The sequence below is a fragment of the Oncorhynchus keta genome, chromosome 29 (assembly GCF_023373465.1).
Source record: "Oncorhynchus keta strain PuntledgeMale-10-30-2019 chromosome 29, Oket_V2, whole genome shotgun sequence".
In the NCBI taxonomy this organism is placed as follows: Eukaryota; Metazoa; Chordata; class Actinopteri; order Salmoniformes; family Salmonidae; genus Oncorhynchus; species Oncorhynchus keta.
The window spans coordinates 4,511,229-4,529,590 of NC_068449.1; the positions used below are offsets into that span (position 1 = coordinate 4,511,229).

The 18,362-nt window shown below is 41.0% G+C and overlaps 2 protein-coding genes and 1 long non-coding RNA gene across 3 annotated transcripts in view; all 3 read left to right on the forward strand.

Moving 5' to 3' along the window:
- The first annotated feature begins 5,367 nt into the window (after positions 1-5,367).
- On the forward strand, positions 5,368-7,217 carry LOC127913550 (uncharacterized). Its single transcript, XR_008085954.1, has 4 exons — positions 5,368-5,464; positions 6,489-6,517; positions 6,741-6,762; positions 7,190-7,217. It is a non-coding gene; the product is annotated as an uncharacterized LOC127913550 (long non-coding RNA).
- A 178-nt stretch (positions 7,218-7,395) lies between these two features.
- Positions 7,396-12,604, forward strand: LOC127913437 (uncharacterized). Its single transcript, XM_052485383.1, has 5 exons — positions 7,396-7,458; positions 7,812-7,955; positions 11,606-11,797; positions 12,319-12,495; positions 12,578-12,604. The coding sequence occupies exons 1-5, from the start codon at positions 7,396-7,398 to the stop codon at positions 12,602-12,604; spliced, it is 603 nt and encodes a 200-aa protein (XP_052341343.1).
- Positions 12,605-13,158: 554 nt separating this feature from the next.
- The window catches only part of LOC118373719 (uncharacterized), an 83,855-nt gene continuing 78,651 nt past the window's right edge, over positions 13,159-18,362 (forward strand). The window contains exons 1-7 of the mRNA XM_052485793.1: positions 13,159-13,168; positions 13,269-13,296; positions 13,400-13,484; positions 13,626-13,772; positions 13,855-14,066; positions 14,177-14,280; positions 14,394-14,512. Coding sequence (XP_052341753.1) covers positions 13,419-13,484; positions 13,626-13,772; positions 13,855-14,066; positions 14,177-14,280; positions 14,394-14,512 — 648 coding nt within the window. The 5' untranslated portion in view covers positions 13,159-13,168; positions 13,269-13,296; positions 13,400-13,418. The remainder of the gene's footprint in view (positions 13,169-13,268; positions 13,297-13,399; positions 13,485-13,625; positions 13,773-13,854; positions 14,067-14,176; positions 14,281-14,393; positions 14,513-18,362) is intronic.

Genomic DNA, 18,362 nt, shown 5'->3' on the forward strand with positions numbered 1-18,362 from the left:
GCCCCTGTGTGTTTTAGGTTTAAGGCTGTGATTGGTTAATGTTCAGCCCCTGTGTGTTTTAGGTTTAGGGTTGTGATTGGTTAATGTTCAGCCCCTGTGTGTTTTAGGTTTAAGGCTGTGATTGGTTAATGTTTAGCCCCTGTGTGTTTTAGGTTTAGGGTTGTGATTGGTTAATGTTCATCCCCTGTGTGTTTTAGGTTTAGGGTTGTGATTGGTTAATGTTCAGCCCCTGTGTGTTTTAGGTTTAAGGCTGTGATTGGTTAATGTTCAGCCCCTGTGTGTTTTAGGTTTAGGGTTGTGATTGGTTAATGTTCAGCCCCATGGTTTCCATGTGTTTGATGCTGTTCCATTTGCTCCGTTCCAGCCAATAACACGAGCCCTCCTCCCTCAGCAGCCTCCACTGCTTGACATAATAGAATCTCATGTAGACAGATGTACACTCCTCTAAAGGTGCAACATTTGCTCTGTTCCAGCCACTATGATGAGCCCTCCTCCCTCAGCAGACTCCACTACTTGACATAATAGAATCTCATGTAGACAGATGTAGACTCCTCTAAAGCTGCAACAGGGAGGTTGCATTTCGCTCGTAAAATTATGTTGCGTCGACACTTTCTCTATTATTAGTTCTAGTTTAAAGTTGTAAATTGGTTGCCTGGTGGTCCAATCTGTTTGTCCTGTACAACAGATTGGCCTCAATCTCACACTCCCCTCTTCATTTATTTGGATAGTGAAGCTAAAACATTTCATTTGGCTCTATACTCCAGCATTTTTTATTTCAGATCAAATGTTTCATATCAGGTGACAGTACAGAATGTCACCTTTTATTTGAGGGTATTTTCATACATATTTGTTTTACAGTTTAGAAATGAAAGCACTTTATGTATCCAGGCACTCCATTTGAAGGTGTAATAAGTATTTAGACAAATTGTCCCATATTCCATGCAATGACTACATGAAGCTGTAGTAGTGGTTTCTTTGCAGCAATTCGACCATGAAGGCCTGATTAACGCAGTCTCCTCTGAAAAGTTGATGTTGAAATGTGTCCATATTAAGGCGAGAACAGCTCAAATAAGCAAAGAGAAACAACCGTCCATTATTACTTTAAGACATGAAGGTCAAATACAGTACATTTCAAGAACTTTGAACGTTTCTTCAAATGCAATCGCACAAACCATAAAGCGCAATGATGAAACTGGCTCTTCTGAGGACCGCCACAGGAAAGAAAGACCCAGAGTTACCCCTGCTGCAGAGGATAAATTCATTAGTTACCATACTCAGGAAATTGCAGTCCAAATAAAAGTAATAATAAAAGTAACAGACTCATCTCAACATCAACTGTTCAGAGGAGACTGCGTGAATCAGGCCTTCATGGTCAAATTGCTGCACAGAAACCACTACTAAAGGACACCAATAATAAGAAGAGACTTGATTAGGCCAAGAAACACGAACATGGACATTAGACTGGTGAAAATCTGTCCTTTGTTCTGGAGTCCAAATGTGATATTTTTGTTTCCAACCGCTGTGTCTTTGTGAAACGCAGAGTAGGTGAACGGATGTTTGGACACACCCTTGAATGAGTAGGTGTGTCCAAACCTTTGACTGGTACTCTAGGTTTTTTTCCACCATGAAAACATTTTGCACACCGCTTGAATATTTCACATCATACCTGTTAAACCTCATTTGTGATGCTGACACGCCCAAGATGCTTATCCATCATTGTTTGCCACACCCAAAAATATACATGATTTCCCCTCATACTGACACTGTCACTTCTCTTTGACAACTCAGTGGGAATAGACAGGTAAGCATATCTCAATATACAATAACAACTAATAATAATATATTATTATTATATTTAAGTAACTAGAATATTTGTAATTTAAAATGTTTTATTGTATTTTACTGACGTTTAGGACTTCATAGGCTTTAACATGATATGACATGGGAATGTGTGTGTTTTTCTGTGATTTTTAGTGGTCTCCCAAAAGATTTGTTTTATTATTTCGCAAGAATCTGATTTATTTAAAATGCCATTCTTAGTATGTTTCTCATTTCAGGAAAGGCAAGGTTCTATTACTGCACAATGTTGGGAATCCTGACTTAAAATACACTTATTTATTTGGACAGTGAAGCCAAAACTTTTCATTTGGCAATATATTGCAGCATTATGAATTTCCGATCAAATGTTTCATTTAAAAAGAGATGTTGTATTGTCACATACACCAGATAGGTGCAGTGAAATGTGTTGTTGTAAAGTGCCCCTGGAGAAAATGAGGGTAAAACACCTCGCTCTAGGGTACATCAACAGATTTTTCCCCATGACGGCTCGGATATTTAAACCAGCAACCTTTCAGTTACTGACCCAACTCTCTAACCGCTAGACTACCTGCTGCCTGTATGAGGTACGAGGTGACAGAACAGAATGTCACCTTTTATTTTCATAACGTTTAGAAATTAACATACTTTATGTATTAGGCATTTGAAGGTGTCATAAGTATTTGGACAAATTAACTTATATTGTATTAAAAACCCATAAAAGTCTAAGGCTTTCAGAATTTGAATTGTTTTAAGATGGTTGTATCATGTATACTTTATTTGAGTGTTAAACAGTGAATTTGGTCTTGCTGCTTGTAGCCGTACAAAAGCATTGAATATTATACAGTATTCGCACAAATCCAAAGGCAAAGCAGATCAATAAAAAGGACGTTTGTTCTGAAGTATCTGTCCTATATCTGAGAGATAAAAGAAAGGTCAGGAAATATATATATATATATATATTTATATTTACCCATATTTAACCAATGTATTTGGCATGAAACTACTTCCATATATACTTCCATATATTTTAATTTAATTTTACATTTATTTAACCAGGCAAGTCAGTTAAGAACATATTCTTATTTTCAATGACAGCCTGGGAACATGTTCAGGGGCAGAACGACCTTGTCAGCTCGGGGGTTTGAAAACGCAACCTTCCGGTTACTAGTCCAACGCTCTAACCACTAGGCTACGCTGCCGCCCCATATATACTTCCATATATACACATCCATATATACTTCCATATATACTTCCATATATACTTCCATATATACTTCCATATATACTTCCATATATACATCCATATATACTTCCATATATACTTCCATATATACTTCCATATATACTTCCATATATACTTCCATATATTCCATTCATGTTTTTAACTGGTACCAGGTTACGTTCAGACAAGAATTGTGAGGCTTGTGGGCGTCTTAGAACAAAACAACTGACGTGAGAGTCTCACCTTTCGATGGTGGGGTCATATTAGTGAGCTGGTCGGATGCTACAGACAGAAGTTGGCAGATAAGAGGTACCGACTTCAAGCAAGTCCTGTGACTCTTGTGGGGGTCGAAGAGAAAATCTGAGAATAATATAACAATAATAATATATGCCATTTAGCTGAGAACATAAAAATCATAACAAGTTGTTTTATTTAAATCCCACATTTATAATTAGATGTTTCAAAATATATTGTTTTTGTATGTTTTTCATGTTTTGAACAGATATTCTGATCAATTTCATCCACAGCAAGTTGTTATGAATATCAAAGTGTTTCTGTGGTACTCTGAGGCTGAAAGATTGGTGATTGAGCTAACCTTAAATATGGGGTCTCCCTATCTATATATTTTCAGGGTACATACATCTATCTACCTGTGTAAAATTAGGTGTTTTTATCATAAAGTTGACTATTGACTCCAGATTTTTAGTTTAGCCACGCGCCACTAGTATACAAAAGATAGACTCTTTTTTATTTCATTATTTCATCATTATTTCATTATCATTGGGAATTGGGAAAGGGTAGCTAGTCAGTTGTACACCTGAATGCATTCAATTGAAATGTGTCTTCCACATTTAACCCAACGCCTCTGAATCAGAGAGGTGCAGGGGGCTGCCATAATGGACATTCACGGCACCTGGGGAACAGTGGGTTAACTACCTTGCACAGGGACAGAATGACAGATTTTTACATTGCCAGTAACTAGTTGCTTGACAAAATCCTAAAATGTCAGAAGGATCAGAAATGATTAAATGTTTTACCCCCTTGGGGTCATAATGTACCCCCCTTGGGGTCATAATGTACCCCCCTTGGGGTCATAATGTACCCCCCTTGGGGTCAAAATGTACCCCCCTTGGGGTCATAATGTACCCCCCTTGGGGTCACAATGTACCCCCCTTGGGGTCATAATTTACCCCCTTGGGGTCCCCCTTGGGGTCATAATGTACCCCCCTTGGGGTCAAATGTGGGGTCATAATGTACCCCCCTTGGGGTCATAATGTACCCCCCTTGGGGTCATAATTTACCCCCCTTGGGGTCATAATGTACCCCCCTTGGGGTCACAATGTACCCCCCTTGGGGTCATAATTTACCCCCCTTGGGGTCATAATGTACCCCCCTTGGGGTCATAATGTACCCCCCTTGGGGTCAAAATGTACCCCCCTTGGGGTCATAATGTACCCCCCTTGGGGTCATAATGTACCCCCCTTGGGGTCATAATGTATCCCCGTTGGGGTCATAATGTACCCCCCTTGGGGTCATAATGTACCCCCCTTGGGGTCAAAATGTACCCCCCTTGGGGTCATAATGTACCCCCCTTGGGGTCATAATGTATCCCCCTTGGGGTCATAATGTACCCCCCTTGGGGTCATAATGTACCCCCCTTGGGGTCATAATGTACCCCCCTTGGGGTCATAATGTACCCCCCTTGGGGTCATAATGTATCCCCGTTGCTTCCGTTAGGGTTAATACACTATAAGTGTATTTGTCCAAATACTTGACACCTTCAAATGGGGGGACAAGATGCATAAAGTGCTTTCATTTCTAAACGGTTAAACAGATATTTATGATAATACCCTCAAATAACAGGTGACATTCTGTACTGTCACCTCATATAAAACATTTGGTCTCTAATCTAAAATGCTGGAGTATAGAGACAAATTAAACGTTTTATCTTGACTGTCCAAATAAATATGGAATGTGTGTTTGAACTGGAATTCATCTTTAAATATTTCACTTGATTTCAAAACATAATTTCTTGCGAAGGTCTGTGAATTATAACCACGATCTGTATGGGTGTGTATCTCAAGTCAGTATTTGGACTTTACACATAACATTTGGTTTCTTACCTAATTAACAGATTATGCATATCTACAATATATGATTCATTTCATTGATAGAATTTCAGTTATTATCCTTTAATTATATGCCCAAATATTAAATCATTTTTTATAATTTCCAAATGGATTTGCCAACCAGCAGTGTTTGCCGGTGCTATTGTACCTTCTTATGAGGATGTTCTGCATTATCTGTAATATGCTTTTCAACACCAAAGGTTTCCATTTATGGGAAGGAGAGCCATACCCAATCTGATGATGGGATGCCTCACTACTTCAATATGGGCCCTACTACTCTCAGCTATCGGATTTGGTAAGTTAATTTGACAGACAAAGAAATCCCAACCTTGGCTCTCCTGTGTATACAGTGTATAAGTGCAGTGTTAGGAATATTATGAATAAATGAATAAACAATATCCTCATTTTAAATAGAGCTGTAACTAAGTCAACTTATACTCTATTTTATTATATCTGATTAACAATATGAGTTCATAAGTGAGGGATTGTGGAGCCTGAAACAGGGTGTAATTACATTTAAATAAATACAATTCCAGCCAAGTTGGAGGAGATTAGGAGTGAGGGTTTTTAAGTAAGCAGAAAAGATCTTTAAACTATGGTTGAACCGACAAAACTTAGCTCTGGGGTGTTTTAGATAAGGCAGTGAGTGCATTCCTAGGTTTTCCATTAATTAGAACTGTCAGCTAAGTGGTGATCGATAATGGTGAGGGGTCAAAAGTTAATTTAGTTGTGTTGTGTGTCCTGTGTATGTGCTAGTGGGTCAGAATGAACTTTGAATGAACTTTTAAAGTTCCTTTGTCTCGGTCGAGAGGAGGAGATTCATTCCAGAAGCAATGAAATGACGTCATGTTATTGTATATAGGCTGTTGCTCGTGGTAACATGGCAGCGCGCTCCGAGAATAAATACTATTATCTATTATTGATAAGACTGGTCTCCATCTATTTTATGCAAAGAAGAATCTTACAAATTCTCATAAAATAGATTAAGGGAATTCAATTAACGAAAACATATTGGAATAATTAAAATACAGTAACAGCAGGTTTTTTTTATATGCTAAATAATAAATGAAACGCCAGTCTGTGTGTTCAGTACCTGGTAAGTTTTAATTTAAACCATCCATAGTTAAACCCAACAAGTTGTTTGATATTTAATAACCCAGAAATCAATTGACACCTCAGTTTATTACATCTAACAAATGCTGATAATAGATTAAATAAGAAACCCAAGATATAACTTTTATAGATTCTTGGTTCTGTCAATAAAGATATTCAACTGATAATTCAACGTTGAATGTTTCTTTCCTTCTTATCTATTTCAGGCTGCATAGCTACACTGATCTCTGCAGAGGTAGGTTGTCTCCCAATGCCAGATCATTTCACGCTCTTATACTGGTAGATTAACATAGTGTCAAGAAATCGCTCTATTTTCAGTGTATTGACATGCGATGTTGTAGTCTGTATTAAGGAATAAGGTATCATTATTATTATTATAAAAATATAATTTATCTTAATTATTGCTTGTACTATTTATATCCCAACAATATTATGGGCTATATGGTTGTGTTTTTCAGAGTAATGTAACACAAATGAACGGTAGGTCATTTATTAAATATAATTTCAACAAAAATCTGTATTAAGTAGCTACTACGATGTGAATAAACTGATATTTTGTAATTAGATAACAACCAATAAACTGGTTAAAAGCTACAATTGAATAACATTAAAATAGAGTCATTTAGCAGACACTCTTATCCAGAGTAACTTACAGGAGCAATTAGGGTTAGGTGCCTTGCTCAAGGGCACATACAGTTTTGTTCACCTAGTCGCTCAGAGATTCAAACCAGCAACCTTTTTGTTTACTTGCCCAATGCTCTTAAACCACTAGACTACCTTCTGCCCAACAACAAAGCATTCATTAAAATCCAAATGACAATGACTCATGACTCAGTGATATTCCACAACTACCATTTGTCATTGATTACTTATGTCGCTTTTCCTCTGCTACTTGTCAAAATCTTAGAGCCACATCAGTGGAGCCCGGAAAACAGGTAAGTGTTCACAAGCATGTAGCTACACTCGCATCTGCTAACCATCAAATTTGATTTGAGTTATTGAGCATTATTGGCGCTGGTTTTTTTTTGTTGTGGTAAATTCCATGCCATAGTGGCTTTGACCTCTATATGGACAAAGTTAAGCCTGTTATTTCATTTTTTTTTCTGGAACAGAATGACGAACAATGCCTCACAAGGGGCCTGCAATTCAACAACACTGAATCAAGCCATTTCCAGGGTAAGTCTGTCCGGGTAGAGATGAGGTAGACATTAACAAACAAATAATGAAGGATGAGTATTATTGGAATCTAGCTTTTACAGCATTGCTACAGTGTCAATTTGTTTTAATGACAGAAGCTTCATAAAACATAGGCCTATGTAATAGGCTGTAATATCAGCACAACCAATCAGAACCGTTAAAACATCAGCAACATGGTCCTATTTGTTATTCGATAGTGCCCTCTGGTGGCAAACCAATGAATAGCACCTACACCTGTTATTTGTAAACATTAATGCAGAAAAAAAACAAATGGTTATCTGTGACGTTTGTTCTCTGTACAAATGTATTAACGTATCTGTCTTCCTATTTAGATTTCTAAATCTGTAGACACCCTGACTAACCAACTGTCCTGTGAGGGAGGGAACAACCAGAGCTTTCCTGAAGAGAAGGTCAACGTGCTGCAACAAGACCTCAGACGGATTATGAAATTGGCCTTAAAAGTCTTCCTTCACTTGGTACTTAATCTTTTCGTACTAAGACCTCACTCGCACATTTTACTAAACTAAGAATCATATTAGTATTAACTAAGAATCATATTAGTATTAACTAAGAATCATATTAGTATTAACTAAGAATCATATTAGTATTAACTAAGAATCATATTAGTATTAACTAAGAATCATATTAGTATTAACTAAGAATCATATTAGTATTAACTAAGAATCATATTAGTATTAACTAAGAATCATATTAGTATTAACTAAGAATCATATTAGTATTAACTAAGAATCATATCACCAGTACCCCCTGTATATAGCCTCCACATTGACTCTGTACCGGTACCCCCTGTATATAGCCTCCACATTGACTCTGTACCAGTACCCCCTGTATATAGCCTCCACATTGACTCTATACCAGTACCCCCTGTATATAGCCTCCACATTGACTCTGTACCGGTACCCCCTGTATATAGCCTCCACATTGACTCTGTACCGGTACCCCCTGTATATAGCCTCCACATTGACTCTGTACCAGTACCCCCTGTATATAGCCTCCACATTGACTCTATACCAGTACCCCCTGTATATAGCCTCCACATTGACTCTGTACCAGTACCCCCTGTATATAGCCTCCACATTGACTCTGTACCAGTACCCCCTGTATATAGCCTCCACATTGACTCTGTACCAGTATCCCCTGTATATAGCCTCCACATTGACTCTGTACCGGTATCCCCTGTATATAGCCTCCACATTGACTCTGTACCGGTACCCCCTGTATATAGCCTCCACATTGACTCTGTACCAGTATCCCCTGTATATAGCCTCCACATTGACTCTGTACTGGTACCCCCTGTATATAGCCTCCACATTGACTCTATACCAGTACCCCCTGTATATAGCCTCCACATTGACTCTGTACCAGTACCCCCTGTATATAGCCTCCACATTGACTCTGTACCAGTATCCCCTGTATATAGCCTCCACATTGACTCTGTACCAGTATCCCCTGTATATAGCCTCCACATTGACTCTGTACCGGTACCCCCTGTATATAGCCTCCACATTGACTCTGTACCAGTATCCCCTGTATATAGCCTCCACATTGACTCTGTACTGGTACCCCCTGTATATAGCCTCCACATTGACTCTATACCAGTACCCCCTGTATATAGCCTCCACATTGACTCTGTACCAGTACCCCCTGTATATAGCCTCCACATTGACTCTGTACCGGTACCCCCTGTATATAGCCTCCACATTGACTCTATACCAGTACCCCCTGTATATAGCCTCCACATTGACTCTGTACCGGTACCCCCTGTATATAGCCTCCACATTGACTCTATACCAGTACCCCCTGTATATAGCCTCCACATTGACTCTATACCAGTACCCCCTGTATATAGCCTCCACATTGACTCTGTACCAGTACCCCCTGTATATAGCCTCCACATTGACTCTGTACCAGTACCCCCTGTATATAGCCTCCACATTGACTCTGTACCGGTACCCCTGTATATAGCCTCCACATTGACTCTGTACCGGTACCCCCTGTATATAGCCTCCACATTGACTCTGTACCAGTACCCCCTGTATATAGCCTCCACATTGACTCTGTACCAGTACCCCTGTATATAGCCTCCACATTGACTCTGTACCAGTATCCCCTGTATATAGCCTCCACATTGACTCTGTACTGGTACCCCTGTATATAGCCTCCACATTGACTCTGTACCAGTACCCCCTGTATATAGCCTCCACATTGACTCTGTACCAGTACCCCCTGTATATAGCCTCCACATTGACTCTGTACCAGTACCCCCTGTATATAGCCTCCACATTGACTCTGTACCGGTATCCCCTGTATATAGCCTCCACATTGACTCTGTACCGGTACCCCTGTATATAGCCTCCACATTGACTCTGTACCAGTACCCCTGTATATAGCCTCCACATTGACTCTGTACCAGTACCCCCTGTATATAGCCTCCACATTGACTCTATACCAGTACCCCCTGTATATAGCCTCCACATTGACTCTGTACCAGTACCCCCTGTATATAGCCTCCACATTGACTCTGTACCAGTACCCCCTGTATATAGCCTCCACATTGACTCTGTACCAGTACCCCCTGTATATAGCCTCCACATTGACTCTGTACCAGTACCCCCTGTATATAGCCTCCACATTGACTCTATACCAGTACCCCCTGTATATAGCCTCCACATTGACTCTGTACCAGTACCCCCTGTATATAGCCTCCACATTGACTCTATACCAGTACCCCTGTATATAGCCTCCACATTGACTCTGTACCAGTACCCCCTGTATATAGCCTCCACATTGACTCTGTACCAGTACCCCCTGTATATAGCCTCCACATTGACTCTGTACCGTACCCCCTGTATATAGCCTCCACATTGACTCTGTACCAGTACCCCCTGTATATAGCCTCCACATTGACTCTATACCAGTACCCCTGTATATAGCCTCCACATTGACTCTGTACCGGTATCCCTGTATATAGCCTCCACATTGACTCTGTACCGGTATCCCCTGTATATAGCCTCCACATTGACTCTGTACCAGTACCCCTGTATATAGCCTCCACATTGACTCTGTACCAGTACCCCCTGTATATAGCCTCCACATTGACTCTGTACCGGTACCCCATGTATATAGCCTCCACATTGACTCTGTACCAGTACCCCCTGTATATAGTCTCCACATTGACTCTGTACCAGTACCCCCTGTATATAGCCTCCACATTGACCCTGTACCAGTACCCCCTGTATATAGCCTCCACATTGACTCTGTACCAGTACCCCCTGTATATAGTCTCCACATTGACTCTGTACCAGTACCCCTGTATATAGTCTCCACATTGACTCTGTACCGGTACCCCTGTATATAGTCTCCACATTGACTCTGTATCAGTACCCCTTGTATATAGTCTCCACATTGACTCTGTACCAGCTGTACCCCCTGTATATAGCCTCCACATTGACTCTGTACCGTACCCCCTGTATATAGCCTCCACATTGACTCTGTACCGGTACCCCCTGTATATAGCCTCCACATTGACTCTGTACCGGTACCCCCTGTATATAGCCTCCACATTGACTCTGTACCAGTACCCCCTGTATATAGCCTCCACATTGACTCTGTACCAGTACCCCTGTATATAGCCTCCACATTGACTCTGTACCGTACCCCCTGTATATAGCCTCCACATTGACTCTGTACCAGTACCCCCTGTATAGCCTCCACATTGACTCTGTACCGGTACCCCCTGTATATAGCCTCCACATTGACTCTATACCGGTACCCCCTGTATATAGCCTCCACATTGACTCTGTACCGGTACCCCCTGTATATAGCCTCGCTACTGTTATTTTACTGCTGCTATTTAATTATTTGTTATTTGTTATTTTTTACTTAACACTTTTTTCTTAAAACTGCATTGTTGGTTAAGGGCTTTAAGGGCTTGTAAGTAAGAATTTCACTGTAAGGTCTACACCTGCTGCATTCGTCCTATGTGACTAATACAATTTGATTTGATTTGATCTGACGCTCACACCTGGTCATGAATTAAAATCAACATGGACGATGTTTGATTTTCAGAAAGTGTAAACAATGTAAACTGTCCAATTTATTTCAGGGCACCAATGAATCAAAGTCTGAGGTCCTGGATGTCTTTGGAGCTTTGAACAGTCTCAACAGTGATAACGATCAAAATGTGCACTTCATCCGCCTGTGGTTCAACGTCCAGCTGGTACCTCTTTTACCCCACATTACCGGAGACTTCCTGTCCCTGTTGAGCACAAGAGACTTCAGCTGCAGCTCCTATCAGGCACTGTGCGTTGACAATCATTCTGATTCCCATATTACTAAGGAAATTGTCCTCTTCAATGTTGTTTCATCTCAAATCTTTTCTATTTAAGGGTCCTGGGATTGAGTGGTGAACTGGTATCCATTAATGAAGAGCAGAAACAATTGATCTACACTCACTTTATCCGTCTTTTCCTGTTCAGAAAGGGATCATCAGGTATTTAACATTTTAAGAATAGCAGAATTTGCCAACATGTAAGATTTAATTGTGTTGTTAATTTTTTTGGTCAAATAATGAATTCAGAAAGTAAAGTGCTGTTTTAATTGGATCCAGATCCTGGATGCTTGGGAAATGCAAATGAAAGTGCAGACTGGTTGTTGAAAAACTTTGGAAACTTTTCAAGCATTGCTGATTTAAAGGATCTGTATGAACTAAACCAGCATTTCTCTGCGGTGAGTATTTCATAATCTCATGAGGTTTGACGATAAAAATCATGGCAAAAGAGAAATCCACAATTAACACATGTTGTTGTTTTTTTTTAGCTGGAGGTTTTGAAAATCCTTTCACCAAACCAGAAAGCTGAATTGATACTGGACCCAAGCACTGGCGCTCTGGAGAATGAGACTCTTGTGAAGAACGTTTTCATCAGCTTGCTGGATTCTCCAAGGGAAGAGCAGCTCAATGAGTTCTTTGTGACTTTTGTTGAAGTCACCAAGCAGGTCAGTACATCACTCTCTGGCTGGAATGGACCTTGTACAGTGAGACCTGGCTCTCGACAAAGTCATCTGACAAAACAATCAGGATGAATGGATGTCCTCTAAGCCATGAACCATTTATTTTCCAGGAAAACATCACTATCATCACAAACACAGCCGTAAGAGACACAATGCTAGACCTGACCTTGATGGCTCTTGCTCCCAAATTCGATGTTTTTGAGCCAAAGACTTCCAGCTGTGGTTCCAAGTCAATCTGGTTGTTCTGCTGGCCAGCTTCCATCCTGGCAGATTGGTTGATATCCCCCTAAACATCACCTGTGAATCCTACAATGCCATGTAAGAGACTACTTTACCCCAAACAAACATACAAGGGACTACCTCGTAAAGTACAGATTGACAAAAGACTGCACTAATGTCTCTTTCCTTTTTCTCTCAGATTTACGGGTCTCGACCAAAGTTTGGAATCTCTTCCGCCTCACCTCTCACAGGGTGTAAAGTCATGGGATCTTATTTCAAATAGACCTTTTGTTTACGATACGGGAAAGGTCATGCATCTGGTATCTGCATTGTGGCATTGTTCAGAAAGCCAAAGCATCTCTTTTGTTTTCTCATTTAATTTCACACTGGTAACAATATTATTTCCCCCCCATATAGTGCAAAGAAACATTGGTCAATGGTAAGTTGATGCTAGCTTTGCAATTTACATTTTCTTGAATCAGATTGGCAATTTATGATTTGTGTCTGAAGAACTATTGTTTTTATGTTCTCTTTTGCAGAGAAACAACTTTGTGCTGGATTTAACAGGTGGGTTCAGTGCTGTCTTGCACAGTGCAGGTTGTAAGACATTGAGACACACAAGGTATCATTTGTAAACTAATCATGTATTTTTCATTACCGTTTCCTACAGCACACAACTGAAGCAACAAATGTCGTTTGGGAATTCCAATGAATCCCTTTGCAATTTCAACATCTCTGAATATGCCTGTTCCTCAGTAAGCTTTTTCAATTCACCACTAAATGTTGTCAGTAGCAACAGATACATTTCTCTTGTCCTCATCTTCTTTATTGATGTTACTCATGTTGATGTCACAGTTGTCTAATTTGGTTCACGTCCCTGCATTCTTTTCTTTAAGACAACCCTTCTGTCAGCGGACAACTTGGTGACGATCCTGAAATGCCAATTGTCCAGCAAAAATACTTACTCAACAGAAATGTGGAAGCTGTTCTTCCAAAACAATGCTGCTATTCTGGACCAGGCTCTTCTGGATTACTCCAGCATGGTATGTTGAATCCCAGAATTACAACAAAATGTTGGCAATATGTGTGGATTTTGTCAATAAACATCTGTTTATACCTTTCCAGAACCCCAACACCAGCAGTCCAGCTATGCCAAATGTCCTTGATGCCATTGGAGATGTCAAACTCAACAACTTCATGAATGCACAGCTGAACAACGCCAGTTTCGTTGACAAGTTGTTCCAGAAGATGCTCCGTCCATTCTTGGCATCTCCATCTAGGAATTTCCTCTCCTGTCTCAGCTCAAAGAACTTCAGTTGTCAGACCTACCAAATTGTGTATGTAAAGCCATGATACCCAATGCCATCGTCAATACAACTGGTGATATGCCTACAATTGAATAAGAAGTCAAGATAACATAGGTAACATGGGCTCTGTTCTCTTTCAGCATTGAGGCTCTAAGCAACCAATCAGCCTCCATGGACAGAGACCAACAACGAGTGATCTTCACTCATTACATCTATCCATTCCTTTCAAGAAATGACTCATCAGGTAATAAATGGTTCTGGGAAGCACAAAACATACACACTTCTCTGGGCCAATCCATTGAAGTCATCTGCTTAGGGAACTTAAAGTCCATTTGTTTAACTCTGCTTTTGTTTCAGATCCCGGCTGTGTCTCAAACACCAGTGGAAGCATGGACTGGCTCCAGAGGAACTTTGGCATCTTTTCTGTTTTTGCAGAACTGCAGGAGTTACAAGTCCTTAATCCCCACTTCTCCAGCGTAAGTTTCCTAGGTGTTTGTCTGGATGGTTATCCCCTCAATAACATTACCGTGCCACTCACTGACATGTGCCACCTTTCTTTTTCTTTTTCTATTTGTAGAAGGAATCACTGTCGCTGCTTACCCCAACCCAAGTGGCACAATTGACATTGACCTCTGGGGCATTGAATGACACAGATGACATTAAATTTGTGTTTACGCGGCTGGAGGAAGGAGACGCTTTCAAAAATGTTGACGAGTTTCTGACGCAACTGACCGCAAGGGAAGAGGTAATGCACTTTTGAGATAAACAAACTGCATGATTTCATCTTGACAAATAGCAATCCCCATGTCTTCCTGTGTCTCCCTTTGTGGATAGTGAAGGACAACAAATGAGAAACGAGCAACCTATCAATCTTCTACTTTCATTTATTACCGGCAAAGCTCGATGGAATGCCGTGATGAGTTGTGCAGTGTTGAGGAACTCTGGTCATGTGTTTCAACAGATTCCTGACATCCATCCAGCCGTGAGAGATGTGATGATGAATCAGACGTTCAACATCATCAGCCTTCAATTCCCAGAGTTCGAAACGCTGGACTGGATTGCATGGTTCGAAGTAAAGCTGATTCCCATCCTCCCCAGTTTTAATGAAGTCATGCTCACCATTGCTACCTCAAACGTCAACTGCACCAACTACCAAGTCATGTGAGTAGGGGCCAACTTCCTGCTAAAATTAGCCATGGATTCAATGACTAAAATCTATTGCAAATGTGGGGTGGAAGCGTCATGAGTGTATCTTTTCCCATTTACAGTGTAAATGGAATGGACAGAGCTTTCCCTGAAATGACTCAGGATAGAAGAGAAGGAATCGCAAGAGTCCTGCTGAAATACCTGAGGAAATCTGTGCACCTCATCAATGGACCAGGTAGGACTCACCAAGCAGGTTGTTGTGCTCATTGGCTTTCTGTTTGATTCTTCATCGCCTATGCTGGATGAAGCGTGCTTTGTTTGAAAGGAGTGAACAGTTGGCATGTTGCTTCCTTGTCTATTGAATATAACATCAATGTACTCCACTTTTCAATAACCAAAACGGCCATACATGTCTTTTAGCTTGCAGGCAGGACATCCACGATGACAATGACTGGCTTGCAATCAACCTGGGTTCATACTCCGATTACACAACCTATTCGGATCTCAAAGACTTCAACATCTCAGGGGTAAAACAATTGTTTGCCAGTGTTCTTTGCATGACCAGAATTGAATAGTTTTACACTGCTCATGTGTGGAATTATGGCTATTTAGAGGGCAACAGCATTGTATTCTGTTGTCTTCTTCTCCCAGGTGGCAGTTCTAGACTCCCTCTCACCAAACCAGAAAGCTGAATTGATACTGGACCCAAGCACTGGCGCTCTGGAGAATGAGACTCTTGTGAAGAACGTTTTCATCAGCTTGCTGGATTCTCCAAGGGAAGAGCAGCTCAATGAGTTCTTTGTGACTTTTGTTGAAGTCACCAAGCAGGTCAGTACATCACTCTCTGGCTGGAATGGACTTTGTACAGTGAGACCTGGCTCTCGACAAAGTCATCTGACAAAACAATCAGGATGAATGGATGTCCTCCTAAGCCATGAACCATTTATTTTCCAGGAAAACATCACTATCATCACAAACACAGCCGTAAGAGACACAATGCTAGACCTGACCTTGATGGCTCTTGCTCCCAAATTCGACGTTTTGAGCCAAAAGACTTCCAGCTGTGGTTCCAAGTCAATCTGGTTGTTCTGCTGGCCAGCTTCTATCCTGGCAGATTGGTTGATATCCCCCTAAACATCACCTGTGAATCCTACAATGCCATGTAAGAGACTACTTTACCCCAAACAAACGTACAAGGGACTACCTCGTAAAGTACAGATTGACAAAAGACTGCACTAATGTCTCTTTCCTTTTTCTCTCAGATTTACGGGTCTCGACCAAAGTTTGGAATCTCTTCCGCCTCACTTCTCACAGGGTGTAAAGTCAAGCTTGGTTGCACTGATGAAGACATTCCAACGTATGTGATAAACTGCTATTTTTCAACAACAGACACTGTATCATCTGAGCCCAGCATTTATAGAACATTTAAAAAATCTCCAAAAAGGCATTCTGTTATTTTGCTAACTCATATGCTCCCAAATCTTCCCATTGATTGACTGACCTTATTTAAATTACCCCCCTCAAAGGTTGCTCAAGGCCTCCAGCTTTAATTGTGGTAAGTACTCTCTGAGTAAATTTACATTACATTTAAGTCATTTAGCAGACGCTCTTATCCAGAGCGACTTACAAATTGGTGCATACACCTTATGACATCCAGTGGAACAGCCACTTTACAATAGTGCATCTAAATCTTTTTAGGGGGGTGAGAAGGATTACTTACCCTATCCTAGGTATTCCTTGAAGAGGTGGGGTTTCAGGTGTCTCCGGAAGGTGGTGATTGACTCCGCTGTCCTGGCGTCGTGAAGGAGTTTGTTCCACCATTGGGGGGCCAGAGCAGCGAACAGTTTTGACTGGGCTGAGCGGGAACTGTACTTCCTCAGTGGTAGGGAGGCGAGCAGGCCAGAGGTGGATGAACGCAGTGCCCTTGTTTGGGTGTAGGGCCTGATCAGAGCCTGGAGGTACTGAGGTGCCGTTCCCCTCACAGCTCCGTAGGCAAGCACCATGGTCTTGTAACGGATGCGAGCTTCAACTGGAAGCCAGTGGAGAGAGCGGAGGAGCGGGGTGACGTGAGAGAACTTGGGAAGGTTGAACACCAGACGGGCTGCGGCGTTCTGGATGAGTTGTAGGGGTTTAATGGCACAGGCAGGGAGCCCAGCCAACAGCGAGTTGCAGTAATCAAGACGGGAGATGACAAGTGCCTGGATTAGGACCTGCGCCGCTTCCTGTGTGAGGCAGGGTCGTACTCTGCGGATGTTGTAGAGCATGAACCTACATGAACGGGACACCGCCTTGATGTTAGTTGAGAACGACAGGGTGTTGTCCAGGATTACGCCAAGGTTCTTAGAGCTCTGGGAGTGGGATCTTATTTCAAATAGACCTTTTGTTTACGATACGGGAAAGGTCATGCAACTGGTATCTGCATTGTGGCATTGTTCAGAAAGCCAAAGCATCTCTTTTGTTTTCTCATTTAATTTCACACTGGTAACAATATTATTTCCCCCATATAGTGCAAAGAAACATTGGTCAATGGTAAGTTGATGCTAGCTTTGCAATTTACATTTTCTTGAATCAGATTGGCAATTTATGATTTGTGTCTGAAGAACTATTGTTTTTATGTTCTCTTTTGCAGAGAAACAACTTTGTGCTGGATTTAATAGGTGGGTTCAGTGCTGTCTTGCACAGTGCAGGTTGTAAGACATTGAGACACACAAGGTATCATTTGTAAACTAATCATGTATTTTTCATTACCGTTTCCTACAGCACACAACTGAAGCAACAAATGTCGTTTGGGAATTCCAATGAATCCCTTTGCAATTTCAACATCTCTGAATATGCCTGTTCCTCAGTAAGCTTTTTCAATTCACCACTAAATGTTGTCAGTAGCAACAGATACATTTCTCTTGTCCTCATCTTCTTTATTGATGTTACTCATGTTGATGTCACAGTTGTCTAATTTGGTTCACGTCCCTGCATTCTTTTCTTTAAGACAACCCTTCTGTCAGCGGACAACTTGGTGACGATCCTGAAATGCCAATTGTCCAGCAAAAATACTTACTCAACAGAAATGTGGAAGCTGTTCTTCCAAAACAATGCTGCTATTCTGGACCAGGCTCTTCTGGATTACTCCAGCATGGTATGTTGAATCCCAGAATTACAACAAAATGTTGGCAATATGTGTGG